Source organism: Salvelinus alpinus, chromosome 36, assembly GCF_045679555.1.
Source record: "Salvelinus alpinus chromosome 36, SLU_Salpinus.1, whole genome shotgun sequence".
Classification (NCBI taxonomy): Eukaryota; Metazoa; Chordata; class Actinopteri; order Salmoniformes; family Salmonidae; genus Salvelinus; species Salvelinus alpinus.
In genome coordinates this window covers 14,886,809-14,903,854 of record NC_092121.1, presented here as the reverse complement: position 1 = coordinate 14,903,854, position 17,046 = coordinate 14,886,809, and the positions used below count along the sequence as shown (strand labels likewise).

Genomic DNA, 17,046 nt, shown 5'->3' with positions numbered 1-17,046 from the left:
AGGATCTGCACAGAAGAATGGGAGAAACGTCATACCCAAGAAGACTCGAGGCTGTAATTGCTGCCGAAGTTGCTTCAACAAAGTACTGAGTAAAGGGTCTGAACACTTATGTAAATGTAATATTTAAGTTTGGGATTTTTAATACATTTGCAAAAAATGTCTAAACCTGTTTTTGCTTTGTCATTATGGGGCATTGTGTGCAGATTGATGAGGGAACAATAACTATTTAATCCATTTTAGAATAAGGCTCTAATGTAACGAAATGTGGAAAAAGTCAAGGGGTCCGAATGAACTGTATATACTGCTTTGAGTGATGAACACACTTTCTGCATAGGTGTATTACAGTCAATTGAGCCAAATATAGACTGAACAAAAATATAAACGCAACATGCAACCATTTCAAAGATTGTACTGAGTTACAGTTCATATAAGAAAATCAGACAATTGAAATAAATTCATTAGGTCCTAATCTATGGATTTCACATGACTGGGAATAAAAATATGTATCTGTTGGTCACAGATACCAACAAAAGAAAAAGTAGGGGCGTGGATCAGAAAACCATTCAGTATCTGCTGTGACCACCATTTGCTTCATGCAGCACGACACATCTCCTTCGCATAGAGTTGATCAGGCCTGTGGAATGTTGTCCCACTCCTCTTGAATGGCGGTGTGAAATTGCTGGATATTGGCGGGAACTGGAACATGCTGTCTTACACGTCGATCCAGAGCATCCAAAACATGCTCAATCGGAAAAAGTGTCTGGTGAGTGTGCAGGCCATTGAAGAACTGGGACATTTTCAGCTTCTATGAATTATGTACAGATCCTTGCGATATGGAGCTGTACATTATCATGCTGAAACAAGAGGTGATGGCGGGCGGATGAATGGCACGAAAATGGGCGTTAGGATCTCGCCACGATGTCTCTGTGCATTCAAATTGCCATCAATTGTGTTCATTGTACATAGCTTATGCCAGCACATACTATAGCCCCACCGTCACCATGGGGCACTCTGTTCACAACGTTGACATCAGCAAACTGCTTGCCCACATGACGCTATCTGCCATCTGCCCGGTACAGTTGAAACTGGGATTCATCCGTGAAGAGCACACTTCTCCAGCGTGCCAGTGGCCATCGAAGGTGAGCATTTGCCCACTGAAGTCAGTTACGACATCAAACTGCAGTCAGGTCAAGACCCTGTTGAGAACGATGAGCACGCAGATGAGCTTACCTGATGAGCTTACCTTATCAGTCGCGTAAACCCACAGTTTCATCAGCTGTCTGGGTGGCTGGTCTCAGGCGATCCCTCAGGTGTAGAAGCCGGATGTGGAGGTGTTGGTCTGCAGTTGCGTGGCCGTTTGTACGTACTTCCAAATGTTCTAAAAGGACGTTGGCTTATGGTAGAGAAATGAACATCCTGTTAACAGCTCTGGTGGACATTCCTGCACTTAGCAAGCCAATTGCATGCTCCCTCAAAACTTGAGACATCTGTGGCATTATGTTGTGTGACAAAACTGCACAAAACTTTTAGTGGCCTATTATTGTCCCCAGCACAAGGTGCACCTGTGTAATGATCATGCATTTTAATCAGCTTCTTGACATGCCACAGGTGGATGGATTATCTTGGCAAAGGAGAAATGCTCACTTACAGGGATGTAAACAAGTTTGTGTACAAAATTTGAGCGAAATAAGCTTTTTCTCTGTATGAAAAATTTCTGGGAACTTTAATTTCAGCTCATGAAACATGGGACCAACACTTTACATTTACATCATATTTTATATTTGGTACAGCTATCCATCTGGATTTCCGTGTCTGTTTCTATTAGTTGTTTTTGAATCTCTCAACAAGGAAGATGTGTAGTAATTTGCTTTTGTATAAAGTAACATTGTATTATATTTATATTGAAATATTCCTTCCAGTTCTAGGCAAACACGTTATAGCCCCCTTTTATGGGACAATTCTGGTGTTGAGAGCCATTCAGAAAAACAGAATTCCAACTGTGTGATCTTACATCCATTTAAACTTCACCTACCTACAGCAAGCACAATATTTCCAAGTCATTCAACTATATCCATTCATGTGAAGTGTTAATCATCCTCAGTCGCAATTCAGTCACTGTCAGTACATTGCATGCAATGCATGGGATAAATCAAGTGTGTAGTGGATTTTTTTAATTCTTCAAGATGTCAATTCAGGTATTAATTTTCGCATGTTCTGAGGAGTTTACGGTATTTCAAAAATACTGGCTCTTGTATTCCAGTACTTTCGACATATCCAATACTGAGCTCACTACCGGTCTCTTTTCGGCTTCGCTGTGACAAGCATGGCTGACACTGGTCTTGTAGAAACGCTTCTTCGGCGGGTGGAAAAGGTGGACGGTGGTCTCGACAGTCAGGATGTTGCGACCAGTCTTGGGGTGGACCACCAAGCTATTGTCGGGGCTGTGAAGAGCCTACAGGCACTTGGTGATGTGAGTTTACCTGCCGGTGTTGAAGCGGAAGTCAAGCGACCGTCCACTTTGTTCATTCGGCGGAGACTTTAAGGACACAGTTGACGCTTAAACCGCAAAAACCTCAAACTGACCATTACCTTAACCCTAACCTAATTTTAATACATTCTGAAATTAAATATCGGTTTGGGCGTCAAGCTTGTACTTATAGTATTTTCTGTTCATCCTATGATGATGGGCGATTGGATAGGAAAGTGATGCAATAGGGACGTAAACGGGATCGTGTTAGCCATGAATAAATGCAGTGGTGACTGTTCAGTCTGATTGTTCCACTGCACTGCTAGTCAGCAAACTTGACTAAAAACAAAAACTGTTAGACATTTTTCAATATTTGGTTTTATTGAATCGTCATTAAGGCAATCTACCAACGTCTGATACATCTAGCTGGTTACTACTTATATAGGATGATAATTAATGGAAGCTTCTCTAATGTCAAACATGTAAAGTGTGGTGTACCGCAGGGCAGCTCTAGGCCCTCTACTCTTTTCTATTTTTACCAATGACCTGCCACTGGCATTAAACAAAGCCTGTGTGTCCATGTATGCTGATGATTCAACTACATACACATCAGCAACCACAGCTAATGAAGTCACTGAAACCCTTAACAAAGAGTTGCAGTCTGTTTTGGAGTGGGTGGCCAGTAATAAACTGGTTCTGAACATCTCTAAAACTAAGAGCATTGTATTTGGTACAATTTGTTTTTGAAGTGCTAGACCGCAGCTGAATCTGGTAATGAATGGTGTGGCTGTTGAACAAGTCGAGGAGACTAAATTACTTGGCGTTACCTTAGATTGTAAACTTTCATGGTCAAAACATATAGATTCAATGGTTGTAAAGATGGGGAGAGGTCTAGACGTAATAAAGAGATGCTCTGCTTTTTTGACAACACACTCCAAAAAGCAAGTTCTGCAGGCTCTAGTTTTGTCTAATCTTGATTATTGTCCAGTCATGTGGTCCAGTGCTGCAAGGAAAAGCCTAGTTAAGCTGCAGTTGGCCCAGAACAGAGTGGCACGTTTTGCTCTTAATTGTAATCAGAGGGCTGATATAAATACTATACATGTCAGTCTCTCTTGGCTAAGAGTTGAGGAGAGACTGACTGCATCACTTCTTTTTACAAAAAACATGAATGAGTTGAAAATCCCAAATTGTTTGCATAGTCAACTTACACGCAGCTCCGACACACACACTTATCACACCAGACATGCCACCAGGGGTCGTTTCACAGTCCCCAAATCCAGAACAAATTCAAGAAAGCGTACAGTATTATATAGAGCCCTTATTGCATGGAACTTCCTTCCATCTCATATTGCTAAAATAAACAGCAAACCTGGTTTCAAAAAACAGATAAAGCAACACCTCACGGCACAACGCCTCTCCCCTATTTGACCTAGATAGTTTGTGTGTATGCATTGATATGTAGGCTACGTGTGCCTTGAATTTTTTTTTATATAGTTCTGTTCTTGTCTATTGATCTGTATTATGTCATTCTGTATTATGTTTAATGTTTTGTGTGGACCCCAGGAAGAGTAGCTGTTGCTTTTGCAACAGCTAATGGGGCTCTTAATAAAATATGAAATACCAAAATGTCAACATTGAGAAGTTAGACTGAGTCAATAAATTGGGAGCTGTTATTGTCACTGGATCTAAAAATGAGCCCATGGTAAACGTATAATGTGCAGTGATAGCTAATTCATGATGTGTACACCAATCAGACCTTGAGAAGATGACAAATGTGTGGCCCTCTGCCTCAAGGCTCCATTATGATTCTGATCATGGTTGTTTGTTTTCCTGCGCAGGTGATCTCAGCTGAGCAGCGCTCCTCGAAGCACTGGGAGCTGACTGGGGAAGGCTGTGAGATAGCCGAGCAGGGCAGCCATGAGGCCCGAGTCGTCATCTCCATCCCAGAGGAAGGGATGCCTCAGAGCCAGCTCATGGTGAGAGGACCTGCAGGGTGCCTGGACAAATAATATATACCATGATGTTATGTTTATTTGGATGAAAATAAAATAATCTTTACATTGTGATTTTATATGCTTTCCACTTAGAGAATTGGGGCAGTGTTTACAGATTGTTTTGTCTCTATTTCTGTGTAGAAACTAGCCTTTGGGAAGGTGGGTTTTAGCAAGGCCATGTCCAACAAGTGGATCCGTCTGGATAAGGGCCACGAGGGCGGACCCAGGATCTTCAAGACTGTGAGTTTATCTTCACATCTGACTTGGTGTGCTTTGTGATTGAGCGTGAGTGTTGCTTTTAAAATTGAGAAAATAAGTATGACACACACAAACATCGTGTGTGTGTGTCCAGGTGGAGCACTTAGAAGACTTGGTGAGGGACAAGTTGCTCCTGGTACAGAAAGGCCAGGCGTCTCAACTGGAGGAGAAGGAGAAGAATGAGCTGAAGAAACGCAAACTGCTCTCTGAAGTGTAAGAATCAGACTGGTTGATAATATTTGACTACTGTGAAAACGTCTGTGAAATGTTAAGTATATTCCTAATTGATATCTACCAGTAGATGGCAATAGATGCCATTCAGCAGTACAACACAGTGTTCACTCATCTGGGATCCAGGCATGTTCAGGATGCCCCAGTCACAACTAGCCTCAGCATAGTCTCATGCTGAGGATGTTCTCTGACTTGTTGATCCCTAAGTCTTTAGTTGAATAACAGCTGAGAAATGCAGGTTTGGATTAGAATATAAATGATGTCTTATATCATAGTTACATCCTACTTACATAATATTCACAGATCAGATGTGAGTCAATGTTGTCGTCTTGTTTGAGTCGAGATGTCTAGTTCACCCAATGATATGAATACACTGAGCAACAGATTGTTAATGGTCTACTTCCTATTTGCTAAATAGTGTCCCAGGCCCTCACCACCACCACATGTTCCCAATCTCCAATGTTCCCCAAGATAAGACCTCTTGTGGCCTTTGTCACTCATGTGATATACAACTTTCAAAGGACCACATTTATGCAGTTTGAATGAGAATGATTGTATTTATTTCTGTGAATTTTAGGACGGTCAAGTCCTATTGGATCACAAAGGGCAGCTGTTTCAGCACCACCATCACTAAGCAGGAGACGGAGCTCACCCCAGAGATGATCGCTAGGTGAGTCCTGCTCTGCTTTTCCTGTCAACTTTGTCATGGTTGCTCTATGATTGCTAAGATGGATGAGGGATTCCTCATTCTGTATCTCTAACCTGCATGCTGCTGCTGAGGACCTTGTCCTAAGGCAAATGTATATTAGCCTGAAGTTGTTCATTCTCTCACAGTGATGTCATTTCTATTCATATCACTGTATGTTGTAGTCAAATTGGCAGTGTTTTCATTAGGTACCGCGCATGATCCAATTAGTTTTGTTTTTACCTGGAAACTGCTGTCTCTCTCAAAATGCAGGTAATCTATTGACCAAGCCTGGTTTTCATGTGATTGTCTGAAACAATTTGTTAGTTCTCGTACCCCAAAACAGATCAATGAAAATGCACCTGGTCTGCAATATCACAAGGGGATTTGGCACAGAACTGTATTCAGGTGTCCCAAAAATGAAATTAGTGTCTTTGTATATATACCTCCACGTTTTATCTGCACACAGACTTTGCTTGTGTTTGGCCATATACACTCATTAATTTGATGTTCTCTAGAACATATTATATGTTCTCCTCCAAATTGACCTTTCTCTGGTCTGTGACAGTGGGAGCTGGAAGGAGAAGAAGTTCAAGCCTTATAACTTTGAGGCCATGGGTGTGGCCCCAGACTGTGGCCACCTGCATCCGCTCCTGAAGGTCCGCACGCAGTTCAGACAGATCTTCCTGGAGATGGGGTCAGTCACCTATCCTCTATTCTGCCCTTGCAGGACACCATCAGTATACCCTATATAACTAATGTATGGTAAGACTAAGTTCTAAGACCTGTGTGTACTCACTCCTGTCTCCTTCAGCTTCACTGAGATGCCCACCAACAACTTCATTGAGAGCTCCTTCTGGAACTTTGACTCCCTGTTTCAGCCCCAGCAGCACCCTGCCAGAGACCAACACGACACCTTCTTCCTGTCTGGTGAGCGACTGGGTGTCTCTGTGTGTCTGGACTTGATGCCCAGATAAGATAAAATGGTGCATTATTGATGATGCGCTGAAAGGGAAATCTGATTTCCCTCGCTAAAACAGACTCTAGATTTCCATTAGATATAACTCATCTGTTTTCATCATGTACCATCATTATTATTTCCATGTAACTTACCGGTAACTGCGGCCCCTCCTATTATTATATTTCTCAGACCCAGCTCAGGCCCATGAGTTTCCCCAGGACTACCTGGAGAGAGTGAGGAAGGTCCATTCAGAGGGAGGCTTTGGATCACAGGGGTGAGAGCTAATCTTACACGCATGGACTTACACACACGTTTTATTTTATTTATTTTTATAAAAAAATAAAAATCCAAATTTTGTGGTATCCAGTTGGTAATCACAGTCTTGTTCCATCGCTGCAACTCCCGTACGGACTCATTCTTGACACAATGCCCACTTAACCCGGAAGCACCAATGTGTCGGAGGAAACAGTGCCCGGCCCGCCACAGTAGTCGCTAGTACGCGATGGGACAAGAACATCCCTGCTGGCCAAACCCTCCCCTAACCCGGACAACGCTCTGCCAATTGTGTGCTGCCCCATGGGTCTCTTGGTCGGCTGCGACTGCGCCTGGACTCGAACCAGGATCTCTAGTGGCACAGCTAGCAGTGCGCTGCAGTGCCTTAGACCACTGCGCCACTCGGGAGGCCCAACATGTTCTATTTTTAACGCTGTATGTGTTTGACAGGTACAAGTATGACTGGAAGATTGAGGAGGCTCAGAAGAACATCCTCCGTACTCACACCACAGCAGTCAGCGCTCGCATGCTGTACAAACTCGCTCAGCAGGTAACCCACTATCTACATTTGTTCATGCTATCTTAGTATTTACTAAAATGAATTAGAAAGTAATTGCATGAGGGTGATGTTACATTTTAACCGTGCAGCAATTGAGCAACTTTCCTCTGTAACCATTTCAAATGTACCTTTCTTTCTACCAGGAAAAGTTCACCCCTGTCAAGTACTTCTCCATCGACAGAGTATTCCGTAATGAAACTCTGGATGCCACCCACTTGGCAGAGTTTCACCAGATTGAGGGAGTGGTGGCTGACTATGGCCTTACCCTGGGTGACCTCATGGGCATCCTTCATCAGTTTTTCAATAAACTAGGTGAGGGCTCTACCTGTCAGGGTTGGGGTCAATTCCACTCATTCAATTCTCTCCCAGGAAATGTAATTCAATTCAAATTCGAGGTCGGTCTTTGAATTCAGAGATAATTAAATTCCTCTCAATTCCAATGTTAGCTAAATTCCAAGAATTCAAGTCCCAATTCAATATTATCCCCAACAATTCCACAAATTCCAATTAGAAATTAAATTTCTTCAGGCTTTCAGGCTGATTGTGTCACTGTTCAGACAGCCTAGCTATACTGGAAATATCTGAATACAGGTTGAAATGATTAAAAACAAATCCTACAGTAAATGTTTTTATACTATATGCATTAATTCCATTAACTAGGAAATGTAAAAATATTGAATTTCAATTCCAAAGATTAAATGTTTTTACAACTCCATAACTTTAAAAATTATAATGTAATTCAACATACATTCTCATGAATGAGGGAATTCAAGAATTGAATGGAATTTAAATTATATAAGAATTGACCCCCACCCTGCTTCCAGTACCTCATTCTTTTTTAAAAGTTTTTTTTAACAGTGGGTTCAGTTGTCCGTACTGAAGTGGCTTCTAATGCATCTTAATGCCTGTAGTACAACATGAGCTTGTTTCTCTGTCAGATGTAGTATTTCTGAGAAAGTATTTACAATATATTTACAATTTTCTCCAGGAATCACCAAATTACGCTTTAAACCGGCCTACAATCCATACACCGAGCCGAGCATGGAAGTGTTCAGCTATCATGAAGGTACAGTTCTTGTGAATATCCTCAAACCCTGGAATTTCTCATGTTTGTGTGATATGTGTGTTTCGGCCTTGGGCTTTTGTCTCACTCAAACCCAAAAGCCCATAGACGACGCAATCCTATCCACACTGAGTCCATCTTTTATTTTTTCTCCCCAATTTCGTGGTATCCAATTGTTAGTAGTTACTGTCTTGTCTCATCGCTACAACTCCCGTACGGACTCGGTCGAGAGCCATGCGTCCTCCGAAACACAACCCAACCAAGCCGCACTGCTTTTTAACACAGCGCGCATCCAACCCGGAAGCCAGCCGCACCAATGTGTCGGAGGAAACACCGTACACCTAGCGACCTGGTCAGGGTGCACTGCGCCTGGCCCGCAGCAGGAGTCGCTAGTGCGCGATGAGACAAGGATATCCCTGCCGGCCAAACCCTCCCTAACCCAGACGACGCTGGGCCAATTGTGCGCCGCCCCTTGGGCCTCCCGGTCGCGGCCGGCTGCAACAGAGCCTGGGCTCGAACCCAGAGTCTCTGGTGGCACAGCTAGCACTGCAATGCAGTGCCTTAGACCACTGCGCCACCCGGGAGGCACACACTGAATCCATCTTAATTTGTCCATTCCTGCTCTCTCCAGGGCTGAAGAAGTGGGTGGAGGTGGGGAACTCGGGGATGTTCAGGCCAGAGATGCTGCTGCCTATGGGGCTCCCTGAGGGGGTGACGGTCATCGCCTGGGGGCTGTCTCTGGAGAGGTGAGTCAATGACAAAGAAACACATTATCCTCTTCAACTAGAACTGATCCTGGTGATGTAATGGAATTGACTGACCGACATTTGTTAATACAAGAGCTACAATACACAACCCCTTATGCCTGGCCTACCCCACTTCCACACTCTCTGACCCGTCTCTAGGGCCGGGAATTGCCAGGGACCTCAAGATAAGATATCACCGTACTTACAGTGGAGAGAACAAGTATTTGATACACTGCCGAATTTGCAGGTTTTCCTACTTACAAAGCATGTAGAGGTATGTAATTTTTATCATAGGTACACTTCAACTGTGAGAGACGGAATCTAAAACAAAAATCCAGAAAATCACATTGTATGATTTTTAAGTAATTCATTTGCATTTTATTGCATGACATAAGTCATGATCACCTACCAACCAGTAAGAATTCCGGCTCACAGACCTGTTCGTTTTTCTTTAAGAAGCCCTCCTGTTCTCCACTCATTACCTGTATTAACTGCACCTGTTTGAACTCGTTACCTGTATAAAAGACACCTGTCCACACACTCAATCAAACAGACTCCAACCTCTCCACAATGGCCAAGACCAGAGAGCTGTGTATGATAAAATTGTAGACCTGCACAAGGCTGGGATGGGCTACAGGACAATAGGCAAACAGCTTGGTGAGAAGGCAACAACTGTTGGAGCAATTATTAGAAAATGGAAGAAGTTCAAGATGACGGTCAATCACCCTCGGTCTGGGGCTCAATGCAAGATCTCACCTCGTGGGGCATCAATGATCATGAGGAAGGTGAGGGATCAGCCCAGAACTACATGGCAGGACCTGGTCAATGACCTGAAGAGAGCTGGGACCACAGTCTCAAAGAAAACCATTAGTAACACACTACGCCGTCATGGATTAAAATCCTGCAGCGCACGCAAGGTCCCCCTGCTCAAGCCAGCGCCCGTCTGAAGTTTGCCAATGACCATCTGGATGATCCAGAGGAGGAATGGGAGAAGGTCATGTGGTCTGATGAGACAAAAATAGAGCTTTTTGGTCTAAACTCCACTCGCCGTGTTTGGAGGAAGAAGAAAGATGAGTACAACCCCAAGAACACCATCCCAACCGTGAAGCATGGAGGTGGAAACATCATTCTTTGGGGATGCTTTTCTGCAAAGGGGACAGGACGACTGCACCGTATTGAGGGGAGGATGGATGGGGCCATGTATTGCGAGGTCTTGGCCAACAACCTCCTTCCCTCAGTAAGAGCATTGAAGATGGGTCGTGGCTGGGTCTTCCAGCATGACAACGACCCGAAACACACAGCCAGGGCAACTAAGGAGTGGCTCCGTAAGAAGCATCTCAAGGTCCTGGAGTGGCCTAGCCAGTCTCCAGACCTGAACCCAATGGAAAATCTTTGGAGGGAGCTGAAAGTCCGTATTGCCCAGCGACAGCCCCGAAACCTGAAGGATCTGGAGAAAGTCTGTATGGAGGAGTGGGCCAAAATCCCTGCTGCAGTGTGTGCAAACCTGGTCAAGAACTACAGGAAACGTATGATCTCTGTAATTGCAAACAAAGGTTTCTATACCAAATATTAAGTTCTGCTTTTCTGATGTATCAAATACTTATGTCATGCAATAAAATGCAAATGAATTACTTAAAAATCATACAATGTGGTTTTCTGGATTTTTGTTTTAGATTCCGTCTCTCACAGTTGAAGTGTACCTATGATAAAAATTACAGACCTCTACATGCTTTGTAAGTAGGAAAACCTGCAAATTCGGCAGTGTATCAAATACTTGTTCTCCCCACTGTAGGTGCCGATACGATATGTGGTCTAAAACATTCGAAAGACCTTGTTTTAGATTCCGTCTCTCACAGTTGAATTGTACCTATGATAAAAATTACATAGACCATGACATAGACAAACCATGTGAATTCGGGTGAAAGCTATGATCCCTTATTGATGTCACCTGTTAAATCCACTTCAAGGAGACAGGTTAAAGGATTTTTAAGCCTCGAGACAATTGCGACATGGATTGTGTATGTGTACCATTCAGAGTGTGAATGGGCAAGACAAAATATTTAAGTGCCTTAAACGGGGTATGGTAGTAGGTGCCAGGCGCACCAGTTTTGAGTCTGTCAAGAACAGTAACGCTGCTGGGTTTTTCATGGTCTACAGTTTCCTGTGTGCATCAAGAATGGTCCACCACCCAAAGGACATCAGGCCAACTTGACACAACTGTGGAAAGCATTGAAAGTCAACATGGGCCAGCATCCCTGTGGAACGCTTTCGACATCTTGTAGAATTGAGGATGTTCTGACAGCAAAAGGGGGGTGCAACTCAATATTAGGAAGGTGTTCTTAATGTTTGTTATACTCAGTGTATGTCTGCTGCAGAGAGACAAGCGAGAGCATGAGAAAACACGTTTTGATCAGTCAGGGAACTAAGTGCTGAAAAAATGTTTGATCACTATTTAAAAAGAAGATGGAGAACAAGCTATAGGCAGGTACAGCCGACTAGTGCCAGCTAACGCTACCGAGAGTAGCAAAACCATTTATTTCTTATTAATTACAAATAAACTTGGATATCGATATAATACCATCCAAAAATAATATTGCAATATGTAACTGTATCTATTCGCCCCCCCATCATTACCCGTCTCTCCACTCTTGGGCCAGCTATCTCACTGGAATTGACCCACATCAGCTCCATATCCCTTAACCTGACCTTAACTTAACTCTCTCATAACCAGATGCACAGGGTCAACTGTTAGTGTACTTAAATGGGACATGGGATTTCAATAGTAAAATGTTTCCATAATGTGAAAATATACAATGATATGCCTGTAATCCCAGTGTGATTTCCCGTAGAGGGGTTAAAGGTGGACAGTAGTGTGGTCATGTCCCCAGATGTGTGGTCATGTCCCCAGATGTGTGGTCATGTCCCCAGATGTGTGGTCATGTCCCCAGATGTGTGGTCATGTCCCCAGATGTGTGGTCATGTCCCCAGATATGCAGCCATGCTTCCAGCACACACCACCAGTCTGTTGGCACACATGTCGACAGGTTTACTTCTGGATTGTTATATCTGAGCAAAGCGCATAAAACACCATATCGCCTAATGAGCCTAGAATAATGGTTTCCTCAGATGCAGGTCAGAACTGACCATTTAGATATATTTGTGCTCTACTGCGGGTGCTTGAACCCTGGTGACACTGAGGACTTGTATCTATGAGAACAATCACTGTTAATAGCTATAGTCAGTGAGTTGGGAAGGACCATATCATCTACTCTGTGTAATCCCTCTCCTCCATCCCCTCTGTCCATACAGACCTTTGTCTCTATCACCTGTTTGTCCTCTCTTTCTCTTTGCTGTCTTCCACCTCTCCTTATAATGTACTATGTCATCTTCCTGACACGCTTTCCTCTGCCCTTCTCTGTCTCCTTCAGGCCCACCATGATCAAGTATGGCATCAACAACATCCGTGAGCTGGTGGGACACAAGGTCAACCTGCAGATGGTCTACGACAGCCCTGTGTGTCGACTGGACTCTTAGATTCTGTTCAGGCTTCCACTTGGACAGGCTTACATTACCATACACATCCCATCCAAGGCCCGTGTTATCAGGACCCCTTTGCCCACTAGCAACCATATGAACACTGAACAATCCCACAAACCCTTAATCTATCTTGGCCAGAGACTGACAGAGAGACAGATCTGTCTGTTTGAGAGGGAGGGAAAGAGGACGTACTTTTCTCCTTATAGCTTGTCTGTGGTTCTAGCTGGATTATAGCTGTTGTTTAGCCACATGATACACAGATTATACTTTAAACCTAATTTATGAAACAGTTATAACTCCTCTTTGGTCCTAACCAGCAGCTATGCATGTGCTGAGGGGTAGGTAGTGCTAGTACTGTGTTCTCTGCTGATGTGTGCACTACATCAGCGCATAAGGAACTTCACCAGTGAGTCTGTTTTTTCATTTAAACGTTAGGTAGCCGCTGTGCACTTTTCTATGTAATGAAATGCTTGTACAGTAAAGATGCTAACTTGAAGCCCTTTAGCCTTCCATACAAAACCAACCAACTCTGTGCTGTGTCCACTCAGTTCATGAGACAAATTAGAAATGGTCAAATAAAGATGTTTGAAAGTAGCACGATTTACGTCGTCAGTCTAATGTAATCACCATTGGTAATGCTGAGATTTTGTTATTCTACTCTGGCTGTGCCAGGTCCGGTATTAACCTGTCAGAAGAACATTCTTGTTTTCCTCAATCTTGTTGGGGCTGGTGCGTAACGTGAATTGGCGTGTTGAGTGATGTGTGCCAAGGTTTAACCCAGAGGATTTAGGAGTTATTTGTGTCATTCCAGTGAAGGTGGGATTACGAATCACCTTTATCGCCTCTTAAGTCTCATGTCATTGTACACAGGGTAGACTTTTAGCTCTGTGTGCTCACGAGATAATTGGGTTAACACATTAGAGCACTTTGGTTGTCAGTGTAACCTAAAATAATTTGCTATGGTACTAAATAAAGAGTCAAGTCTTCCTGTTAGTTTTGTTTTAGGCAACGGCACGTTGGATATGTTTTTTGCTGGTAGCCTAGTTCATCCCCAATCCCTGCAAGATTCTGAATAAATTTGCTTTTGTGAAGAGATGTTCTACACTCTACTGTTATGTATTATGTAAATCTTCCGTAGTCTGAATCACAGAGACTGTACGTTGTAATGCAAATCAGTATCCTGCTCTGCTGAGGAGCAATATTGAAGTTGTACTTCAGCCATGTGTAATCACTTCACTGGAATTGCTTCTCCTGAATGAACCTGGCACAGCGACGTCGTGGTACATGCAAGTCTGCCTGAGCATCCTGTGCTGTCTTTCGACGCTTACATGGAGCTGAATTTCTGAATTCGGGAGTCTTTAAAAAACCTTGCATGCTATTGAAGCTGACTTGTGGGCCCAGAATAGATGCTGTTGAAAGTTTGTGACAAAGAGAATGATGTTGCGTGCTCTGCCAAGACTGGGAAATCCTGTGTCTGCTGCAATAATGGACAGACAGTATTTAAAGGTTGTTTACTTAATCAATTGCAGGAACTCCATAAGTCTTTCTGTTCAGCTAATCCTTCAACGTCTGGAAATAACATTTTAAACCGGAGTCTGGGAGTCCAGCTAAGGGTTCCCCAGAACAAAACAATATATAGACAGAACAGATCAACCAAGTTTCTCTGTAGAACCTCTAATTCTAGTTGGAACATACTTTTGGATGCAGTTTTATCCTACCAGGTACTAACTATCCTAACTTCACAAAAGAGACCTAACAATCTTCACAAGCACTGGGATAGAAAAATGCTTCATAGGTATTTGTATCCAGTTTTATATGCAAATTTCAATTTAGATATATACTTTTTTATCCTGTGCAATCTCATCCTGTGTGTTCACCTGCATCATATCATGTTTGCAGTTTCTAACTTGCAGAAGTTACACTACATACCTAAATCAATAATAACAACCGATGTAATAGCCATTTAGTTTGAACTTGGTACACATATTTACTACTTCATTGAACATCTCAACTTTGATGTGGTACTGTATAATTGTAGTCCCTTTTCATGTTATGTAGATACAGACAGTAAAGTCAAATTCCTCAGTTGGCACAACCAGTGGACAAACCTATTAGCTGGTCCTTAATTGTGTTCACCCTCATACGCTCATTTCAACTACAAAGCCACATCTGGGAGTCATTTTGCACACAGTTCCATATATATCACCATGCATGCAATGCTTTGCATTGATCAGAAAATCTGACATTTCGTCAAGTCAATGATTAATACATTTAGGAGTTCATCAAAACATGATCTACCAAGTCCTGAGAGACTTGAAGAAAGCTTTATTTAAAGTAGCTTAGTTAAGATTTAGCAATAATCAGTTCCCTTGTTTAGCCTTTACCCTATAGGTCTCATTATTTCCCTTTGATCATTTGGCTTTGCTCTTGAAATGAAGCAGCTCTAGATTTATATTACAGAGGAATAGCAGTTTTTAGAGGCCCCCAAATCCCTTCATGTTTTGATGGATACTGAAGCAGTATTTAAATGTTATATAAGAAAGGGGGCTGGTGTAGGCAGCTGATGGTGATAGGTTTGGGATGAAACATGGCAAATCCTTTTCCATTCGGATCATTCTGGATCATTTTGAATGTGTTGCACATCTTTAAATCATCTTCTCATGGCAATAGCCATTGATTAACCCCTGTCCCTTCATGGTCCATTCAGTCGACCAGGGGTTCTTAAACTTTTTCAGCTTGAGACACAAATGAGAAACTGACCGTCCTCCCATGACCCAAATTAAGAATAAATAGTGTGTGATTGTAGATGTATTCTCATAACTCGCGACCCACCTTTCACATACCCAGGGCCCACTCAAGGTCCCAACCCATAGTTTAATTAAGAAACCTTGCAGTAGACAAATCTACGTGTGTATACAGGATGATACTGTATAGCACCAGCATGAAAGTTATCTTCAAACTCTCCTTTGTCAAGCTTTGGTTGCTGTGTGGTGTTAACATTTCAACCCATTTAGTTGTCTTGTTAATAACCTTAAGTAGGTCTGTTGAGTCCTGTGACATGCTTGGTGTAATCAGAATCAACCAGTGACCACAGGACTGGAGGGAGTTGGTGCTGGCTCCTTTCAGATCTCGCTGGGGAGGGAGTTAGAGTGCCCAGGCCAGGGGCTGCTGTCTATGGCCAGGGCAGCAGGGCTGTTGTTGTTGCTGGTGCCATGGGTGGGGAAGAAGGGGATGTAGGGGATTGCAGGAAACAGCAAAGGGCTGCCCGGGAGGCTCTCATCCAGGGGCATGGGGAAGCCCACATCATCTGTGTCCCACACGTGGAAGGCATTGTGAGTCAGGACTATGGGGGGGTGTCTGGCAATGAAGCACTCCGGGTTTCTGTTCTTCTCTAGGTCCTCCTCAGTGGGGCCAAGAAGACATTCTGATGAAAGGGGTAAACAGAGGGGACACTGGAGATCAGCACATTTGCTTCAGGACTGGTGCCACTGATCATCTGTGTTAGCTAGTCATGTTGCCATTTTGCATAGAAAAGCTTAGGCTTATGCCTATTTGTCACAAGTTATTTGGTACACTTATACATTGCGATGGAACAGCCTAACAACTACATAGATTAGTTACATTTCCACCTTATTTTCGAACATTTTAAGTTCTTACCTGTTATATCAAGGGCCAGGTCCTTGATCAGATGTCCAACAATAGCATAGGCGACTCCTACCACTACCAGTGCTGCAATCAGCAGATAGACCACTGCCTTTGGCAACGGAATGAGGTCCCGGACTGCCGGCTTATACTCCTTGTACAGCGGGTCTTCCGTCCCGTCTAGTACGTCGAATTTGTAGACTAGTGGGGAAGCATGTGCCTCATCATTGAAATTAAAACTGGTGAAATTGAGGGCATTCATTATGGAAAAATAGCCTAAGCGATATAGCACTAATGATGATAAACGCGCTGATGTCCTGAGATGAGGCAATTTTCTCTCCCCCACAACACCAAGACAAGGACTTGATTGGTGGTGAGTTTTGTATCCGTGCAACACTCAAGTCTCAACTTCTTTGATGTCTCAGTTCGAATAATCCTAAAGGGTATTGAAAATATGTTAATATCTCAGTGGATTTGGAGGTGAACACAACTCCACGAAATATAGTTTTAATTTATGGAGATATTACTTCCAAACGATTTCAAAACCATTTTGACAGTACAAGCGTTAGCCGCTTACCTTGATTTTGGACGACTGCTGTTTTGATGAAACTGGCTTTGCTTAGATTTTTT

The 17,046-nt window shown here is 43.1% G+C and overlaps 1 protein-coding gene across 1 annotated transcript; it reads left to right on the top strand.

The window, feature by feature from the left end:
* Positions 1-2,266: 2,266 nt before the first annotated feature.
* On the top strand, positions 2,267-13,368 carry LOC139564826 (phenylalanine--tRNA ligase alpha subunit-like). Its single transcript, XM_071384672.1, has 13 exons — positions 2,267-2,470; positions 4,306-4,443; positions 4,603-4,701; positions 4,814-4,932; positions 5,528-5,620; positions 6,204-6,332; positions 6,450-6,565; positions 6,786-6,870; positions 7,320-7,419; positions 7,572-7,740; positions 8,417-8,494; positions 9,123-9,237; positions 12,666-13,368. Exons 1-13 carry the CDS (start codon positions 2,324-2,326, stop codon positions 12,769-12,771), a joined length of 1,494 nt encoding a protein of 497 aa, XP_071240773.1. The 5' UTR covers positions 2,267-2,323; the 3' UTR covers positions 12,772-13,368.
* Positions 13,369-17,046: the final 3,678 nt, after the last annotated feature.